At 45.0% G+C, this 20,163-nt stretch overlaps 1 protein-coding gene across 2 annotated transcripts in view; it reads right to left on the minus strand.

Annotated features, from left to right (window-relative positions):
* The window catches only part of SCRN3 (secernin 3), a 55,665-nt gene that overhangs the window by 19,337 nt on the left and 16,165 nt on the right, over positions 1 to 20,163 (minus strand). For both annotated transcript variants that reach the window (XM_063933435.1, XM_063933434.1), the window contains exons 2-5: positions 7,746 to 7,915; positions 4,887 to 5,068; positions 4,609 to 4,808; positions 3,141 to 3,353 (exon numbers count right to left, since the gene is read on the minus strand). In XM_063933435.1, coding sequence (XP_063789505.1) covers positions 3,141 to 3,353; positions 4,609 to 4,808; positions 4,887 to 5,068; positions 7,746 to 7,915 — 765 coding nt within the window. The remainder of the gene's footprint in view (positions 1 to 3,140; positions 3,354 to 4,608; positions 4,809 to 4,886; positions 5,069 to 7,745; positions 7,916 to 20,163) is intronic.

Below are 20,163 nucleotides of genomic sequence, written 5' to 3' on the forward strand. Positions count from 1 at the left end.
AATACGGGGGACCCCTACTCTTTTTGTCCCCCGTATTTTTGGCACCAGCACCAGGCGCAGAGCCCGGTGCTGGTTTTAAAAATACGGGGGATCCCCTGTCAATTTTCCCCCCGCATTTTTAGAACCAGGACCAGCTCGAAGAGCCCGAGGCTGGTTATGCTTTGGAGGGGGGACCCCACGCCATTTTTTTTTATGATTTCACCGTTCCAGCATAAAAAAAATAAATAAAAAAAAAATAATATTTTAAAAAATATATAAATAATATTTGTGCCTCCAAAAAAAAAAAAAAAAAAAAAAGTACCTAATCCCTTCTAATATAAATAGATCTGCTATTCCCCAAAAAAAAAACAAAAAAAAAACATGTTTAAAATTTTTTTATTTGTTTTCACCCTCCAAAGTGTGGCGGATTGAAAATGACGAATTTGCTGTCTAAAAGCACTGCTGTCGAATTTCCAAACTTGAATTGAATATGCTTTGGTCGAATTGCAGCACTTGTATCATTGCAGAAAAGTCGAATTTGCAAAAATTCGAATTTCAAAAAGTCGAATTTTGAAAGTCCGTTTTTTGGTCGGAAAGCACTGAATTGCATAGGCGATTTTTTTTTTTTGGTCGAAAATGACCCGAAATTCGACAATTTCTGGAATTCGACCGCAATTGCATATACCCCAATGTCTCTGGGTCTGAGTTGTGGTGGTGGAAAAAATGTCTTGATACCGCATGTGTTAGAACCTTGTTCTTTACATTCCTGATGTGTTCTTGAATGCGAAGTTTCAAAGGTCTTTTGGTTTTACCGATATATTTTATTTTGCATGGGCATTCCAAGAGATATATTACTGACGAGGTATTACAGTTGATGAACTGTTTGATCCGGTATTCCTTGTTGGTATTGGAGTTAGAGAAGGATTTCCTGTTGTGATGGAGAAATTTGCAGATATTGCATTTGCCACATTTAAAACTGGCCACACATTTTGGCATAAGGTTTCTTGGGTCCGGGTTCCTTAGCATACTAGGTGCAATCAGGTCCTTTAAGTTTCGGGATTTTCTGTATACCAGTTTCGGTTCCTGGGTGAGGTGGTCCTTCAGGATAGGGTCCATCAGTAAAATATGCCAATGTTTTTTAAGGTTTTTTTGGATAAAGTTTCTCGTGTCTATTGAATGTGGTAATGAATTTAACTGTGTCTTCTTTGTTTTCCTTGGACTTATATTTTAGCATATATATATATATATATATATATATATATATATAGATAGATAGATAGGACCCTGCACACTTAGCCCCCCTCAGGGTACAGAATATAGTGATAGCAATGTGTGATACACGGAATGGAAACCACACAGCATCTATAGGCACACACAGTCACATATACAATGCAGAAATGATTACACGCAACAATAATACTGCACTGGACTAGTAATACTACATAACACTATGTATGTATACAGATATAACAATGCACAGTAAACACTGGATGTATCACAGAATACTTGTACTAAATATTCCTGTAGTTATGCACTTGTTCTTAACTAACACTGTCTAAACAACATGTAAAATACTTAAGTGTCCTGTAAATGCACAGCGCTGATGAGGCAGGCGGCTTTACAGAGGAGACAGTGCCCAGCAGTCCCAGAATCAGCGCAGCTCTGTGTAATGACACCCAAATGCTGACAGGGAGTGAGGGAGAGAGATGCAGCTCCAGGGCGGGAACATCTGCTGTAGATGGCGGCTGGGGAGAGGCTACAGGTCAGCGCCTTATCCCCTCTGCTGGACTTCACCAGCGGGTACTATGGAGCCGCAGCCGGATCGCAATTTCAGCGGGTCTCACCTGGGGGGCTCCTCTTACCTCCTCCCTAACCTCCGCTGTAAGTACCCGGCAACCAGGGTGCGGGAGTATACAGCGCCGCTGGGGGAGGTGATGGAGCCGCAGCACGATATGTCAGTATGACATATAGTATCAAGTGCCTATGCTACGGCCCTTGAAGTCTTTTTTCTTGTCAGAAAAGCTCTTTTCAGGGCTGCAGAATACAGCCCTCCCTGTTAGCTGCCTGCACTGCAGGCACCAACTTACAAACTTAGCTCCAGTGCCTGGAGGCGGGGATATAAAGGAGGCGGTGCAGTGCATCCTGGGAACAGTTAAAGTTTTAGCCTGTTGGTGCCTCGGATCAAGATCCAACTCTACACCCCGATGTTATTCCCTGTGGAATACCAGTGTACCCCGCTGCAGAAAGCTGCAATAAAATAATCTATAGGTCAGTGGTTTTCCAACTCAGTCCTCAGGACCCCAAACAGTGCATGTTTTCCAGGTCTCCTCACAGAAACATTAGTGTATGAATTAGCTCCACCTGTGGCTCTTTTAAAATATGTCTGCTAGGTGACTGGAAAACGTGACCGCAGGACTGAGTTTGAGCACCACTGATCTAGGTAATCCGATTTACATTTATGCTAAAAAATAAAATAAAGAAAAAGGCATCACATATAATGTAAATTATCAGCACAGAGTAGCCCTACAGCATCTCAAACACACAAAGAATGACTGAGGGAGGCCGAGTGTGACACAAAGTATTTCAGTGGCAAAAGAAATCTAACTGGGCTCATTACATACAGCCATTTGTAGGCAAAACTAAATGTCTCATTGAGGCCACTGGCTCCTAGTGAAAGGGTAAGTGGAATAATGTTTCAGAACATAAAATGGCTGCCTTGTGTGTGGCTATATACAGTGATTGTTTCAAAGCAATCTGAAGTATGTCTTTTGACACAAAAACAATGTAATAAAAATACATGTATTGCAGGGATAGGTTTAAGAAATGACATAGCAAAATATAACTGAACATTCTGAAAACACATCCTTTCCTTTCTGAGGATAATACCACAGCCTGGCATTTTGTCGCAGTGGACATGCCACAGGTGCCTACAGCAATACTTGCTGTTGTTGTTTCCAGGGGAAGAAAGGGATGTGGTTATCGGCCTAGTAAGTGGTTTAGGCATGCAAGACACAACCCCCGGTATAAAGTGTCTCAGTAAACAAAGGTATGGTAGAAGAATTAAAGGAAATGTACTAAAATCCCTTGAATGAGGTAGAAGAGATAAAAGTATACCAAATTAGCACTAGAGGACATAAAAAAAATTAAAATGGTAAACTTACCTTTATGTTTCCTGAGCAGTTTATATCCTTCACAAAATCTGTCTCCAGAAGATGATGATCTAGAGGGGTTGAAATAGGAATATACAGCTGCAAAATTAAATTCTTTTTTCCCATCCCACCAGCCTTTAGTTTTAGCATATTCCCTCATTCCTGGGTGTTCTCGATCAATCCTGGAGGTGATTGACAGGTTGTTGGATATGTTCTTTATGCCTTCTGTTAGGAAAGACATCAAGTTACTATTTGCACTCAGCTCACCGTTTGCTGGATGTCGTTCTACCCCATAAACCTCTACTCGTCAATAACTTTTTAAACTGTACATATCAATTTAAATGAAGTGCCACCATTACCTACATACAGCAGTGGCAGCTATTTTGTAGACAGACAATAATTATGAGAATGCCACCTACTACATTACTAGTAACCAGCTACAGCGATAAGATACTCCAGTATATATACAAGATGGCGGGGCTGACGCAGAGCTGAAGATATGTGGATTCGCGTTGCATATTTTCTCATACTCAGAATATGAACACGCCTAAATACAAGAATGCACTCATAATATTGTCTTTGCCTCCACACTTAAGGGCCGTATTCACGGGCCGATTTGGGGAGAGATGTGTGCTGAGCGAACCGCTCAGCACACATCTCTCCCCCCGTTCAGCACAGCGCGATGTGTGCTGAGCGTGCGGGGGGACCGCTCATTTCACCCAGCGGGTGAAGTGAGCTACCTGCTAGATTGGCCTGCATGCAGGCCAATCTAGCACCAGCGATAGCGATGCGCGGGGCTGTGCATCGCTATCGCTGTGAGGGGTACACATGGAGAGATCGCTGCTTAAAATCTAAGCAATCTACTCAGATTGCTTAGATTTTAAGCAGCGATCGCTCCGTGAGTACCCCCCTTTAGACTGGAGAGGTGAAACGGGCGTCCTCACACAGGCAAATTTCAGAAAGGGCATGTACATGCAAATACATCTTATTCCAATAAGCACTTAAAACACATATACACCTAATAGGACGTATATATGGTTAAAAAAAACAGGCAGATTAGATGGGCCAAGTGGTTCTTATCTGTCGTCAAATTCTATGTTTGTATCAAATTCTATCTTTTGCACTTAGGGCCTAATTCAGTAAGGACTGCAAATTCTGCCCTACACTGCAATCCAACCTGAATTAGCCCCTTAGTACGGGGCAGGTGCAGGTACCCACTGAAGGTAATGACAAGTACAGCTCTGAATATGTGAGAAAATACTTTCTATGCTGGTTTCTTATTAGTAATGTGCTCACGATGTCCTTCCAAGTGTGTCAGGCCCACTGGCTTCTGGTGGAAGAACGGACTGAACCTGATGAATTTAAGTTGCGTTCCCATATTTGCCCCCGCTGTGTGTATGTGACAGGGGAACTGTAGCAGAAACAGTACAAAACCCTGAGGTATTCCTGCAGTTATGATGGGCTGAAGGGGTAAACTTACCATCTACTTTCTCAGCAGCCCAGTACTGGCCCGCCGTCTCCAGTATCCATGCTTCCTTTCTGTCCGCTATAAGGAAACTGTTGTGGTAGGTAAAGGACATTGGGCTCTCCATACAGTTTCCCCCCTGACCATATTGTTCTAACAAGCCAACAATGACGTCCAGTGCCCCCTCAGCCGTCTCTGCTCTCTCCAAACCGAGCCTACAGAGAACACACGTTACAACAATCCAGCATTTATTACTTGGGGGTTTGTAAAGCAAACTGTACGAGCTTCACAACCTTACTAGGTCCATTCCTAGGAGGGCTTCTTTATCACCAATTTCTTCCTTTCCCCACACTGCTTCATTCCCAATGCACACACCGGAGTCATTGGCTCCCATCTCAGCGCCCCATAACCATGATGGCCGACTTAGGATCACTGGGTGGGTCTTCTCGGCCTGGTCAATCTCAATGTAAGTGCACTACACAGAAACAAATGTCAGCCAGTGAGACTTACTGAGGTAATATGTGTAAGCGGTGGTTGTGCTCACACAGGGGTAAATTTACAAAGATTGGAGTTCTATTGAAGATAGGATGTTGTCCATAGCAACCAATCAGATTCTACTTTTCATTTATCTAGCACCTTCTAGAATAGAATATCTGGAATGTGAGTGGTTGCTATGGGCAACATCCCATCTTAAATAGAAATCCCACCTTGGGGTAAATTTACCCCATAGTGTTAGCAGATCGCCCCGCCTTGCCCAACTGCGGCACCCTGCTAAAACAACCTGCCCAGTGCCATTCCCATCCAGTGTTCTGCGGGTGGGAAATGTTACTGTTTCCTATCGCTGCTGTGTGAACAGATGTATTCACATTGAGGGGAGAGCTCGGGAGAAGCCCAGTACTCCGTAACTGATGGGCACGCCCCCAAGAGTGACAAATTGGGTACGTGTCATGAGTACATGCCCCCTTGTAGCTGGCCACGTCCCCTTTTCGGAAGCACACGCGTCTTTGGTGCTCGCAGCGAATCCATGCCCGAACGTCAGCACCCTGCCCTGCCTCAATTCTAGCGGGAACACTAAATTAAATGGACACAATTGCATTACATTAATAGTTAACAACGGTGGCTGATTCATACGTGTATGCTGAATCGATATACTGCAGTTTGCGGATATTGACTGATCTGCACAAGCGCAGATCAGGTCCTCGGCTATCATTAAGGGTTATCCAGAGATCTGATGTTCACGTAGTTGATCTGATGCTGCAGCTGTGTGTTCGTCACATGTACACTCTGGGTGCAGCTGAACCAATATCTATTATTATTGTCACTGATTTGTAAAGAACAGTGTTCTGCTGTATAAGTTTATTACATATTTTACCAGGAACCAGTGATGTCACTGGGGCATACAGTCCTTTAAATTGCACCTGTCACCTTATTGTCATGACGCTGTAGTGCAAGACTAGGCTGAATTATCACAAGACAATGAAGAGCTATGGTTTGTGATTGGTCGTCCCAGTTATAACCCCTCCCTGCGGTAGTGAAGCTTCACAAATAAAAGCATAGACAAACAAACTGGTCTGGGGTATCTTGGCTAGACATGGTTCGTAGGTGGTCATTCAGAGTTGTTCGCTCGTTGCCGTTTTTCGCAACGGAGCGATCAGGTGGAAAATGCGCATGCTATGCCGCGCGCATGCGTTCAGTAATTTAACACAAAACTTTCGAGATTTGCACAAGCTCGAGCAACGTTTTTTCATTGCTCGAGTAATCGTAGTGTGATTGACAGGAAGTGGGTGTTTCTGGGAGGTAACTGGCCGTTTTCAGGGAGTGTGCCAAAAAAAACGCAGGCGTGCCAGGTAAAAACGCAGGACTGGCTGGAGAAACGGGGGAGTGGCTGGCCAAACGCAGGGCGTGTGTGTGACGTCAAACCAGGAACTAAATGGACTGAGGTGATCGCAATCTAGGAGTAGGTCTGGAGCTACTCAGAAACTGCAAGGAAATATTTAGTAACAATACTGCTAACCTTTCGTTCGCTATTCTGCTAAGCTAAGATACACTCCCAGAGGGCGGCGGCTTAGCGTTTGCAATACTGCTAAAAGCAGCTAGCGAGCAAACAACTCGGAATGACCACCATAGTTGTTTAATAGTTATTCAGTCTGTCTTTGGCAAGCACACATTTGAAAAGTATTAATTTTATAGTGTGGCAGCTATGAATTCCTACTAGTTTATTTGTCAAAAGAGAAGAACCCAGGTGCATATAATGCGAGTATGGAGTATGGGATATTGGGGGTTATTCAGAATTGTTAGCAAAGCAAAGAAGTTAGCAATTGAGCAAAACCATGTGCACTGCAGGGTGGGGCAGATGTAACATGTGCAGAGAGGGGAGGCGGTCAAGATCCCGCTGGACGGGATCCCGGCGGTCGAAATACCGACGCCGGAATCCCGACCAGCACAATCCCGACATATTCCCCCTCCGTGGGTGTCCATGACACCCATAGAGGAAGAATATAATAGTGTGCCGAGTGTAGCGAGGCACCGTGCCCGCAGCGTGGCGAGCGAAGCGAGCCCGCAAAGGGACGCGTTCCGCTCGCCACCCCTGTCGGGATTGTGTGGTCGGTATTCCTGCGTCGGTATTTCGACCGCCGGGATCCCGTCCAGCGGGATTTAGTACTGATCCCGCAGAGAGAGTTAGATTTGAGTGTGGTGAGTTCACACTGAAATCTAAATTGCAGTGTAAAAATAAAGCAGCCAGTATTTACCCTGCGCAGAAACAACATGACCCACCCAAATATAAATCTCTCTGCACATGTTACATCTCCATCTCCCCTACCTGCAGTGCAACATGGTTTTGCCCAATTGCTTTTTTGGTTTGCTAACAACTGCTGCATTATAGGTCATACACATAGATCTGGATAGATGGCTTTTTCCTCTACAGAGAACTGTCCTGAGCACTGATACACAAGTTAATTAGGTGGAACAACATGGGCAAAGAGTCATTTTTTTGAATGCTAGTTTGTAAACGTCAGCCATAAAAATTCCTTGGCCCGGATAGGCACAAGCATCCCATATCTAAGACCCAAGCCCTGTATGTGTGTGCGTATATTTATTCATTTTCTTCCAATCCCTATGAGTGATGCTGTACATGGGAAGAATACTTCTACCTCAAGTTTAGATCCTGGCTGATAAGACTGTCCTGGGAAGTATACAATCTCCTGCACTTCATCACTCGACCGGTCTGAGTTCTTTCCAAATATAACTCTGTTGCCTGTTGTTGCAGGAGGAAGGGCAACAAAGGTGTCACACGAGCAGGGTTCCATACTGACACCGCCACCTGAAAATTACATCACATCAGTGACTTTTCCATTTTTATGTAGAAAACAAGCAAGTTTATATACAAAGTGTAATCCTTCTACATTACATGACTGAGGACTTAACTGACTCACAACATTGTGAAAGTCTGGCCACGCATATAGGCCATGTCACAGATGTAGCAATACGAATAGGCTGTAAACCTACATCATGTACTAGAATAGTTACATAAAGTGAGACATCACCTATATACATAATCATACATCTTGCCAATATATCCTGTATAGAGGTCCTGATTCAGAGATGTATACGAAGACAATATTCTATGGCACAGAGAGATTATCGGCAGACTGCGCATGTGCTGTGTCCGCATTGCGCATACGTCAAGGTGCCGCTACGAATGCGCACGCAATGAGGATTCTGTCGCATTTGACAGGAAGTGACCTTTGGGGGTGTTAATATGGTGTTAGTGGGGAGTGGTTGTAAAAACGCTGGTGCGTCATGGCCGATTTTGGGGCTAGTTTCTGATGTCAGCTGCGAGTCCTAACATACAAAAACATGGTGCCTGCGTGACTAGTACCGGGTCCAATCTATGTAGCCATAGGTCTACCCTTCACCCCAGTGTTCCTTGTTCTTGCGTATAGGCTGCATATGTGTACGCAAGTGCGAGTGCGTTGCATTAGCTCCGGTGGGCGTCTCTTTTAATTTCTGGCTGACAGCATCACTTGCTGATAGCAGCTGCGAGGCCGAGAGAATCGCACTTGCAGCTGCATTAGCGTCCATCTGTGAATCAGGACCACTGTCTAACCATTTGCTGCTTATATCTCCAGTGCAGCCAAAACACAGTAGCTCTAACCTCTGCTCCATCTTCTACACAGGAAGCAGTCAGGATCTCGGCTGTCAGGAACCCGGCAGTCAGAATACCGATGCCGGGGTCACGACATTAGTCTGAATGCCGACACCGGAATCAAGAAAGGGAGCAACATCCCGTTGCCGAAATCTAGACAACCGGAATCCCGAACAAGTAAACACTGCGGTGCTGCAGGGGGGGGGGGGGGGGGGGGGGTAGGGTTAGGCTGCGGGTAGAGAGGCTAGAACACCCTTTACTCACCCCTGTCGGTATTTTCAACTTTGGTATCCCAGCGTCGGTATTTCCAACGCCGGGATACCATACACCGGAATCTCATACAGATCCCTTCCACACTCCTGTCTGCAGCAGGCACCGATTGCCGTGCCATCTAACCAATGTCACCAGTTTTGGACCAGTTTATATTAGAGTACCCCAATGTTACTTGAAGTACAAACCAGCGGTACGGGTGCAGCCTTAAACTCAGGACTTCTGAACAAGTCACCCTTATCACTAGCTGCCATTACACTGTGCTGTCCCATTCAGCTGGTGTTCATGTAATGTCACATATTCCTTAAGTTTATGTCACCAGAGTAAAAAATGACCAGGCTTAGGAAAGCTGATTGTTTTTTAAAAAGAGGCAGCAATCGACCTCTTCATAATTCCACCCATTCTCCAGCCAATTTACTTGTCAGATGTCTGGCTTAGATAATGGAACACGGTGTACATGAATCCCAGCCAAAAACACACAGTACAGCAGCATTGGAAATTCACATGAAATTAGTGTTTTGTGCCACCTGCTGGATAAATAAGGCACTGCATAACAAACGTATCTAATCAAATTCAATTGAATTGTAATCAATGCACTACACTATAATATAACTATGGGTCATATGTACATCTAATGTGCTTAATACATTGGAAATTGCAAAGAATAAGAGTGTAGAAGAATGTGAAATTAATTTTAGACAAAAGCAAATTGATGAGTAGGAGTATCATGTATTTAAATCAGAAGTGTTCAGTAATCTCAGCTGTCCATATATTGCACGTCTGCATTGTTATATCTGCTCCTGCTAACAAATTGTTATTTGCTTTTATAATAGCATTAAAATAGCTGTGTTTTTAATGAGCCCTCCTGGATAATAAAACTAGACACAGTTGCCACAATTGTTGCATTATGAAAACACATTACGGGACATTTCTTAAAAGCTCAAAAATAAATAAATAATGGCACTTGAAATTGCTATACAGGTATTATTCTAAATAATTTAGCGAGCAGAATATCTGATAAAAGCCTAAAGAATTGGCTTGTGAGCCCACATAAGCTAAAGGTGCGTACACACTGGACGATACATCGGCCATTCTATAGAACAGCCGATACATCGCTGGTCCTTCGGCCAGTGTGTACCGACGATATGTCGTTCACAGACATATCGCGTCAGCCCTGCAGCACACGCGATGACCAATAGGTCTACAGATATATTGGTACATCGTTCTGTGTGTACGGGTGATCAGCCGACCGCCCGTACAATTCCTGCACAAGCCAGCGGTGATGGACAGCGCAACTGGGCAGATGCAAGTAGCTGCCCGCCCAGTTTGTGACATCAGTCAAGACGGATCGGGCAGTGTGTATACACAACACATTGCCTGATCCGGCTATACATATATCTGCAGATCGACTGTGTATACCCAGCTTAACAAGTGGCCAATTAAATGTTCTCACCACTCCATTTGTATGTATTAATGCTGCCTCTGATAATTGCCACTTGAAAAACAGGGGTTCCGGATCGACAGCCAATAGGTCGACATGTACATAAGGTCGACAGGTACAAAAGGTCAATAGGTTCAAAAGGTCGACATGGCAATGGTCAACACAAGTTGTAGGGGTGTTTTTTTGCAATCTTTTCATCATTTACCATCCATGTGGACTACAATTGGGAATTGTAACCTGTGCCCAAAGCATGGAGAGCAAAGCATGCCCGCGAGTATACACGTTTTGACTAATTTGGCTTAGGTATGGTTAAACATACACAACATCCCAAAACTAAAAAATTGTGGTCGCCCATTTTTGTGTCACCCATTTTCCTTGTTGACCATTTGACCCCGTCAACATGTTGTACCTGTCAAACTTTTCCATGTCGACCTTTAAACCCTGTCAACCATATGTGTTGACCTATTCATTGTCTATCTTTTAATCCACACCCAAAAAAAGTTCTCAGAATTTTACGCAATTCATCACAAATGGTGCTTTCAGAAAACATATGGCTGAGAATGCACTCATAATGTAAATGCTGAAGTGTTCCAATTTCGGTTTTGTCTAATTAATTAGTGGTTAACTGTCAAGTCTTAAACAACAAGTCATTTTTTTTTTTTATAAATCAGTACCTCCTAGCATCAATATAATGTGTCATTTACATATACAGGAAATAGCCATTCACATGTATTTATAACAAATGCGATAATGTATTCTTTCGGCGGATTGACAGAGCAAGTTATTATTTTCTAACGGACAACTGTAAAGTTGACCCGACAACCGATAATCACCGTAAGCTTCCAAGAAGTCGGTGAGAACGAGTTACCATAAGATATACCGAACCTACCTTTATATGGCGCCACAAGGGAGCCACAGTGCCCAAGTACACAAATAAGCAAAACACGAAAAACAGTGACTTACAAAACCCATAAGACATAACAACAATTATAACTCAGCATAAATTAATCTTAAACTGTCATTGTATTTAAAGTAAAGTTATATGACCCACAAAAATCAGTAGTTCTGTTAACGGTGTCATGACACTTCTAAAGACTCGGGGACCTGTGGCTTAATGTAACGAGCACATCACGTTAACCACGATCAGTTTCACACTATTTAATACGTAACAAATGGATACCATACAGTATATGTATTTATTAAACACCCCCAATGTCTATCATACAGAATGCTGCAGAACCCACTAAGTCAGATATTCAATTGAAAGCATTAATAATTATCATTTAAAAAATACATTAAAGTATTTCTGAAAAATAATCTATACAACAAGTAACTGTAGAAAAAGTGGAAACATGTTTTAGTAGAAAAAAAAAATAATCAGATTGGTTTCTCTGGGCAACAATGCTATTCTTGTACCGTTTGTTTGATAATCATGAAGTTAAGAGCCCTGAGCGTGGGAAAGATCAACCACAGACTTTAGTGAGACTTTTCCCAACAGGCTGATGACTACATGGGGCCACCTGCAGGCCGTGGGATCAGGCCCTGTTCGACAGTCCTGCATTCAATTGCCGACACTAAAGGCCTAGAAGATGCTTAATACAGTTCTCTGGCTTTGATTGGCTATGTCTAGCTAGTCCCTGATGAAAATAGAAGAGGACTGGACAAGGCATCTCCATACTTACACCAGCCACAAACCATGGCTGCTCATCAAAGAGCCTATGCTTCTTCTTTTTCCAAGATCAGGCAAGCCATACCTCCCAACATGACCCATTCCAGGAAGGACAAATTGCTACTGGACTTCAGGCCTTATTCAGATATGGGTGCAGCTGCTTCATCTGGCCTGTGCACACGCATTGCCCATAGTGCGCCTGCGTGACCCGTCACCATGTGATTTCATACTGTCACACATGCTGGGCGACCTTGTCCTGTGCTGGCCGGCCACCATCATGTGAGTAAATGGACGCAGATCTTGCTACGGATTAGGGTTACCACCTCATCCCTTTAATTCTGGACACATTAATTACACAGCTTCTGTGGCTTATTAAAACCAGGTGAAATGGAGTCTTGAAGTAAGCCAGCCACAGAACCTGTGTAATTAATGTGTGTCCAGAATTAAAGGGATGAGGTGGTAACCCTACCACGACTGCAAGGTATGCCTCCATCTCTGAATTACCCCATTCATTCTTACTCTATGATTACCATCACCTGTGCTGAAACAGCTTTCATATTAAACAATTAATTCAACACAGTTGCAGCAATCATAAATTAAGAGTGAAGTCAAGGATCAGAGCATAATGTCCCTCCTAGAATGGGTCATGTTGAGAGGCAAGAATTCCCTGGTATGAAGACTCAATTGGCATAAGGGAGAGGGACTCCGATAGGCAAAGGGAGCATATTTTGGTCTACAGAATGACCACGTCTACGAATGGAATTTTTTTAGACATGTGGATGCGGAGTTATGAAAGGTTCCCCAATCATTATTTTAAAAGTTGGCTCCTGTCGAGCCATTAGGTTACTTAGTTGATGCAACAACCTGGCTGCCACTAATACCCTTTTCAGACAGAAATCCCGGCAATTACCTGGCATTTTAGTGCCGGGTCGTTTTGCCGGTCTCTGCCTGACCCCTGACCCCCCCTTTCACTCAGAGAAGCAAATTACTGGTTCAAGAATTTATACCCGGCAATTTCTGGAGCAACTAAGATACCAAGATATTTCGTCTCTGTGAAAGGGTCAACCCGCATCAAAATTCCCAGGTCTCCAACCCAGGTAAATTCTTGATCGAAGTACCAGGAATTTCAGCCTGGGTTGACCTTTTCACACAGAAAAAGCACCCGTGTTTTTTGGCAAATTACCAGGTAGAACTTCTTCATCCGAGAATTTGCCTTTCTGTCTGAAAAGGGTATTAGTAGCAGAGTACTGAGGAGTCGATACAAGCCAATACAGACATCAGCATGCTTACAGAGAGCTGAGCTACTGACACCAACAGACATCACAATGAACAGGAGCTTACTCAGTGCATACATGAATATACCATAAAGTGCAGGGCCGTAACTAGGTGTGTGCCAGCAGTGCGTTGCACACAGCGCAACTGCACTGAGAGCGCATCCGCTGGCACACACATGGGGCCGGGCCCCACAATTATTGCAGCTTCCGGCTACCTGGTTCTATACTTCCGGCCCTGGCAGCTGTTCCCGCCTGGCAGCTGTGACTGCACAGCTGCCGGGTGTCGGCCGGGGCATACATACGCTTGTCTCCTGTGCAATACAGCTGACTCAGAGCAGAGAAAATAGGATTTTGGTACTTACCAGATAAATCCTTTTCTTTGAATCCATAGGGGGCACTGGAGTACTCTTGGGATATGGACGGTTCCACTGGAACTAGGCACTGAATAGTTAAACTTGCTGTGTCGTAGAAACTCCCCGACCAGCTGCCCATGAAGTTCCCACAGAACGTGTGGAATGAGCGGTCACTGATGTAGGCGGCTGTAACCTAGCATGAAGGTAAGCCTGACGTATGGTCAGTTTTATCCATCTGGATAAGGTCTGCTTAGAGGCTGGCCAACCCCTCTTGGCAACATCATAGAGAACAAACAACGTATCCGTCTTACGAGCTGTGGACGTTCGAGACACATAAACGCATAAAGCGCGTACCACATCCAGAGTTTCAGAATGTCCTGATAACACAGGAACTACTATTGGTTGGTTGATGTGAAAAGATGACACTACCTTTGGTAAGAAAGCGGGATTCGTCCGAAGTTCCGCTCTGTCATCATGAAACACCAAATATGGTGGCTTGCATGACAAGGCACCCAAATCTGAAACCCGCCTTGCCGAAGCCAAGGCTAGAAGAAAAATTGTTTTCCAAGTGAGAAATTTAATATCCACTTGTTGTAAGGGTTCAAAATGAAATCTAAAACCAGATTCAAGTCCCATGGCGCTGTAGGTGGAATGAATGGAGGCTGTACTCTGAGGACACCCTGCATAAAGGTGTGTACTGATGGCAAAAGAGCCAATCGTCTTTGAAAGTAGATTGACAAAGCAGATATCTGCACTTTTAGTGTGGATAGACGTAGACCTCCATCTAACCCCGTCTGTAGAAATAACTAAAGACGGGATAACTTGAAAGAAGATGTCGGAAACTTGCGAGCTTCACACCAACCTATATAGGCACGCCAAATTCTGTAATAATGAGCTGCCGTAACCGGCTTTCTAGCTCGTAACATGGTTGGAATGACTGATTCTGGAATGCCCTCTCTTCTTAAGAGGGCGGTCTCAACAGCCACCCCGTCAAACGCAGCCACGCTAAATCGGGGTAAAGAAACGGACCCTGTTGTAACAGGTCCAGACGTAGTGGGAGCGGCCAAGGATCGTCTGCGAGTATTCCGCGAAGATCCGAGAACCAAGCTCTCCGTGGCCAATGAGGCGCCACTAGTATGACTGTGACGAACTCTCTTTTGATCCGTTTTAGCAATAGAGGAAGCAGCGGAAACGGTGGAAACAGATACACTAGACTGTATGGCCACCTGACTGTGAGAGCATCCACCGCCACTGCCTTTGGATCTCTCGTTCTGGACACGTACTGGGGCGTTTGATTATTGTGGCGAGATGCCATCAGGTCCACTTGCGGGTAACCCTACTTCTGGACCAGCATGTGAAACACTTCTGGATTTAATGCACATCCTGGATAAAAATCCCGGCAGCTGAGATAATCCGCCTCCCAGTTGTCCACTCCCAGAATGAATACTGCCGACAAAATCACCTCGGCCCAATTGAGGACTCGAGCTACTTCCCGCATTGCCATGCGGCTTTTCGTTCCTCCTTGTTTGTTGATGTATGTGACCACCGTCGCATTGTCTGACTGCACCTGAACAGCATGAGCCTGCAGCATTGCACTGCTTGTCGTAGCGCATTGTAAATTGCCCGGAGTTCCAGGACATTTATAGACAGCAATCTTTCGTGATCCGCCCAGAGACACTGGAGCTGAAAATTTTGAACTACAGCTCCCCAACCTCTGAGACTCACGTCCGCCGTGAGAATTATCCAATTCCAGGCGCCGAACCGTTTCCTGCGGTTAGATTCTGTACCTTGAGCCACCAGAGTAGAGACACCCTGGCCCTTGGAGACCACCTCACCCTGCGGTGAATCTGCAGAAGCGAGCCCTACCATTGTTTTTGGCATGCATTGCAGGCAGACACTGTACTCGTTAGGCCACAGCCAACCATTGCGAGTACATCCAGTTAAAAAGGACGTGAGTGAAGTCTTCCGAACTGAAGCGCTTCAAAAGCCGCCACCATTGTGTCTAATAGCCGAATGTACAAATGAACAGAGACTGTGCGAGGCTTGAGCACTAATTGTACCAGATGACGAATGACCTGTACTTCTGTCTGGGTAGGTAAATTCTTTGATTTACCGTATCGAGAATCATACCTAGGAATTGAAATCGTTGAGACGGAATCATTCAGGAATTTGCGTAGACAATGGTAGGAAATCAGATTTTCCCCCCCACTCTGTCTGCGATCTATTCTCGTTTGGAACTTAGCCAAAGTGGACGTTGTGCGCCACTAGCGAAGCTGAGACGCAAGAACCAACTGCCAATTTCACAGAAGCTGTAGGCAGCAAGAAGTGTAAGGTGGTCTTTATTTAGGGCAAACCTGAACTGGAGCGCCCTGCCACTACAGCCTTGTTACATCAAACCCTTACCAAAGCAGGGCGAAGCAACAGCCCTACTGCTGTGTAGGGTACACTCCGATAGGTAGTTAAACGCCCAATAATTGCAATTGTCTCTCATTGGAAATTGTTCAGCCTTCGCTGAGAACCTAACGTACTGGCCTGGTGCTATGAGGGCTGACGGCGAATCGACCGCAACAATCTAGCTGAAACAGTAAATTTTTCCCTCTCAGGCAGTACATGCGCCCGCATTCCCCCCAAAGAGGACCGGTAAGGGTCTGTCTGCGCAGTCGAATTTGTCCGACACACTGTGTGACCGACTCTGCAGCGAAGCTGCTTGTTTGATTATGCACTAGACTTAGTGATCATGTACCCCGACCAGTAAGTACATCACGGAAGTAATCTGTGTATAAACCTGCATTACCGTGCATGTGGTTTCCAGCAATAGTGAATCTTCCTGTAGAGACATGCTGTCAAAAACAATTAATAAATTAAATTCCTAACAACCCCCCAGAGGCTGAGTGTTGTAGGGCAGCAACCTCCAGCAAAGACCCAGGAAGTAACGTTAAAAATGGTGTCCTACCATGTTTTTTTATTATTATATATATATATATATATATATATATATATATATATATATATATTACACCTGTTAAACCAGGATCTGAACCAGTGTCCATGCAATCACAATGTTCACTGTGGGCGGGAAGCCTAACCACTTGGCTACAGAGCCACCTGTAAAAATAATAAGCAAAAGCTGCTGTTTAAACATCAACTCTGGTGATGAAATGGTTGCTGTAGTGACTTGCAATCCAGATGGTACCTGAACACACAATCCCTGGTTTAGGAGGGCAGTGTCCTATCCATTAGGCCACTGGGGAGGTGAGGCCTGACCTCACAATGTTTGCAGTGCTCAACAGATACTGTTTAATAAGCACTGTGTGCCAACCAATTGCGCCACTGTAGTCTTGCCAAAAAAGATTTTTTTATGTCAGCATATTATATATATATATATATATATATATATATATATATATATATATATATATATATATATATATACATATATACACATATAAAACCATGTATATTCACACATACTCAGACCTTGTAAATATATATATATATTTCATATATGCATACATACACATATATATTATATACCCATATACATATATCCAGATATATCCTGATTCAGAAGTATAATAATTCTTAGAAGTCTGAAACTGAAAGCGGTATAAATGTGACCACTCACAGGCTTAAAAACCTGAGAAGTCTGCTGCTTAACCGCAGCTTAGTTAATGGGTCCCGAATCCAGTGTGGTATGGCTGTAGATTTAAAAATACCTACAGCACCTTGTATTCCCAGGTGGCTAACCAGGCCCAACACTGCTCAGCTTCCAAGATCAGATGAGATCAGGCGTATCCAATTGTGGTGTGGCTAAGTGAATTAAGCAAAGCTGCTGCAGGTGAGCCTGAACTCACAATGCTTGCAGTGCTCCACAGATACTGTTTTCTAATCACCATGTGCTGACCAATTGTATAACACATCTTACTTTACAACAGTGAACAAAGCCAGTATTTGGCTGACCACAGCCATGATTCAGATTTGCAGTCTTTAGGATGATAAGAATTTACTCACCGGTAATTCTATTTCTCGTAGTCCGTAGTGGATGCTGGGAACTCCGTAAGGACCATGGGGAATAGACGGGCTCCGCAGGAGACTGGGCACTCTAAGAAATAATTAGGACTACTGGTGTGCACTGGCTCCTCCCTCTATGCCCCTCCTCCAGACCTCAGTTAGGGAAACTGTGCCCGGAAGAGCTGACACAATAAGGAAAGGATTTGGAATCCCGGGTAAGACTCATACCAGCCACACCAATCACACCGTACAACTCGTGATACTATACCCAGTTAACAGTATGAATAATAACTAAGCCTCACGAACAGATGGCTCATAACAATAACCCTTTAGTTAGGCAATAACTATATACAAGTATTGCAGACAATCCGCACTTGGGATGGGCGCCCAGCATCCACTACGGACTACGAGAAATAGAATTACCGGTGAGTAAATTCTTATTTTCTCTGACGTCCTAGTGGATGCTGGGAACTCCGTAAGGACCATGGGGATTATACCAAAGCTCCCAAACGGGCGGGAGAGTGCGGATGACTCTGCAGCACCGAATGAGCAAACTCAAGGTCCTCCTCAGCCAGGGTATCAAACTTGTAGAATTTTGCAAACGTGTTTGATCCCGACCAGGTAGCAGCTCGGCAAAGTTGTAAAGCCGAGACCCCTCGGGCAGCCGCCCAAGAAGAGCCCACCTTCCTCGTGGAATGGGCCTTTACTGATTTAGGATGCGGCAGTCCAGCCGCAGAATGTGCAAGTTGAATCGTGGAGCAGATCCAGCGAGCAATAGTCTGCTTAGAAGCAGGAGCACCCAGCTTGTTGGGTGCATGCAGGATAAACAGCGAGTCAGTTTTTCTGACTCTAGCCGTCCTGGAAACATAGATTTTCAGGGCCCGGACTACGTCCAGTAACTTGGAGGCCTCCAAGTCCCGAGTAGCCGCAGGCACCACAATAGGTTGGTTCAAATGAAACGCTGATACCACCTTAGGGAGAAATTGGGGACGCGTCTTCAATGCTGCTCTGTCCATATGGAAGATCAGATAGGGGCTTTTACAGGACAAAGCCGCCAATTCTGACACCCGCCTAGCCGAAGCCAAGGCCAAAAGCATGACCACTTTCCACGTGAGATATTTTAAATCCACGGTCTGAAGTGGCTCAAACCAATGTGATTTTAGGAAATCCAACACAACGTTGAGATCCCAAGGTGCCATTGGGGGCACAAAAGGTGGCTGAATATGCAGCATTCCCTTAACAAACGTCTGAACTTCAGGCAGTGAAGCCAGTTCTTTTTGAAAGAAAATAGACAGGGCCGAAATCTGGACTTTAATGGAACCCAATTTTAGGCCCATAGTCACTCCTGACTGTAGGAAGTGCAGAAATCGACCCAGCTGAAATTCTTCTGTGGGGGCCTTCATAGCCTCACACCAAGCAACATATTTTCGCCATATGCGGTGATAATGCTTTGCTGTCGCATCTTTCCTAGCTTTTATCAGCGTAGGAATGACTTCAACCGGAATGCCCTTTTCCATCAGGATCCGGCGTTCAACCGCCATGCCGTCAAACGCAGCCGCGGTAAGTCTTGGAACAGACAGGGCCCCTGCTGTAGCAGGTCCTGTCTGAGAGGCAGAGGCCAAGGGTCCTCTGAGATCATTTCTTGCAGTTCCGGGTACCAAGTCCTTCTTGGCCAATCCGGAACGATAAGTATAGTTCTTACTCCTCTCTTTCTTATTATCCTCAGCACCTTTGGTATGAGAGGAAGAGGAGGGAACACATAAACCGACTGGTACACCCACGGTGTCACTAGAGCGTCCACAGCTATCGCCTGAGGGTCCCTTGACCTGGCGCAATATCTTTTTAGCTTTTTGTTTAGGCGGGACGCCATCATGTCCACCTGTGGCCTTTCCCAACGGTTTACAATCAGTTGGAAGACTTCTGGATGAAGTCCCCACTCTCCCGGGCGGAGGTCATGCCTGCTGAGGAAGTCTGCTTCCCAGTTGTCCACTCCCGGAATGAACACTGCTGACAGTGCTATCACGTGATTTTCCGCCCATCGGAGAATCCTTGTGGCTTCTGCCATCGCCATCCTGCTTCTTGTGCCGCCCTGTCGGTTTACATGGGCGACCGCCGTGATGTTGTCTAACTGAATCAGTACCGGCTGGTTTTGAAGCAGGGGTCTTGCCTGACTTAGGGCATTGTAAATGGCCCTTCGTTCCAGAATATTTATGTGTAGGGAAGCCTCCTGACTCGACCATTGTCCTTGGAAGTTTCTTCCCTGAGTGACTACCCCCCAACCTCGGAGGCTTGCATCCGTGGTCACCAGGACCCAGTCCTGTATGCCGAATCTGCGGCCCTCTAGAAGATGAGCACTCTGCAGCCACCACAGCAGAGACACCCTGGCCCTCGGGGACAGGGTGATC

This window comes from Pseudophryne corroboree, chromosome 7 (assembly GCF_028390025.1).
Source record: "Pseudophryne corroboree isolate aPseCor3 chromosome 7, aPseCor3.hap2, whole genome shotgun sequence".
Lineage (NCBI taxonomy): Eukaryota > Metazoa > Chordata > Amphibia > Anura > Myobatrachidae > Pseudophryne > Pseudophryne corroboree.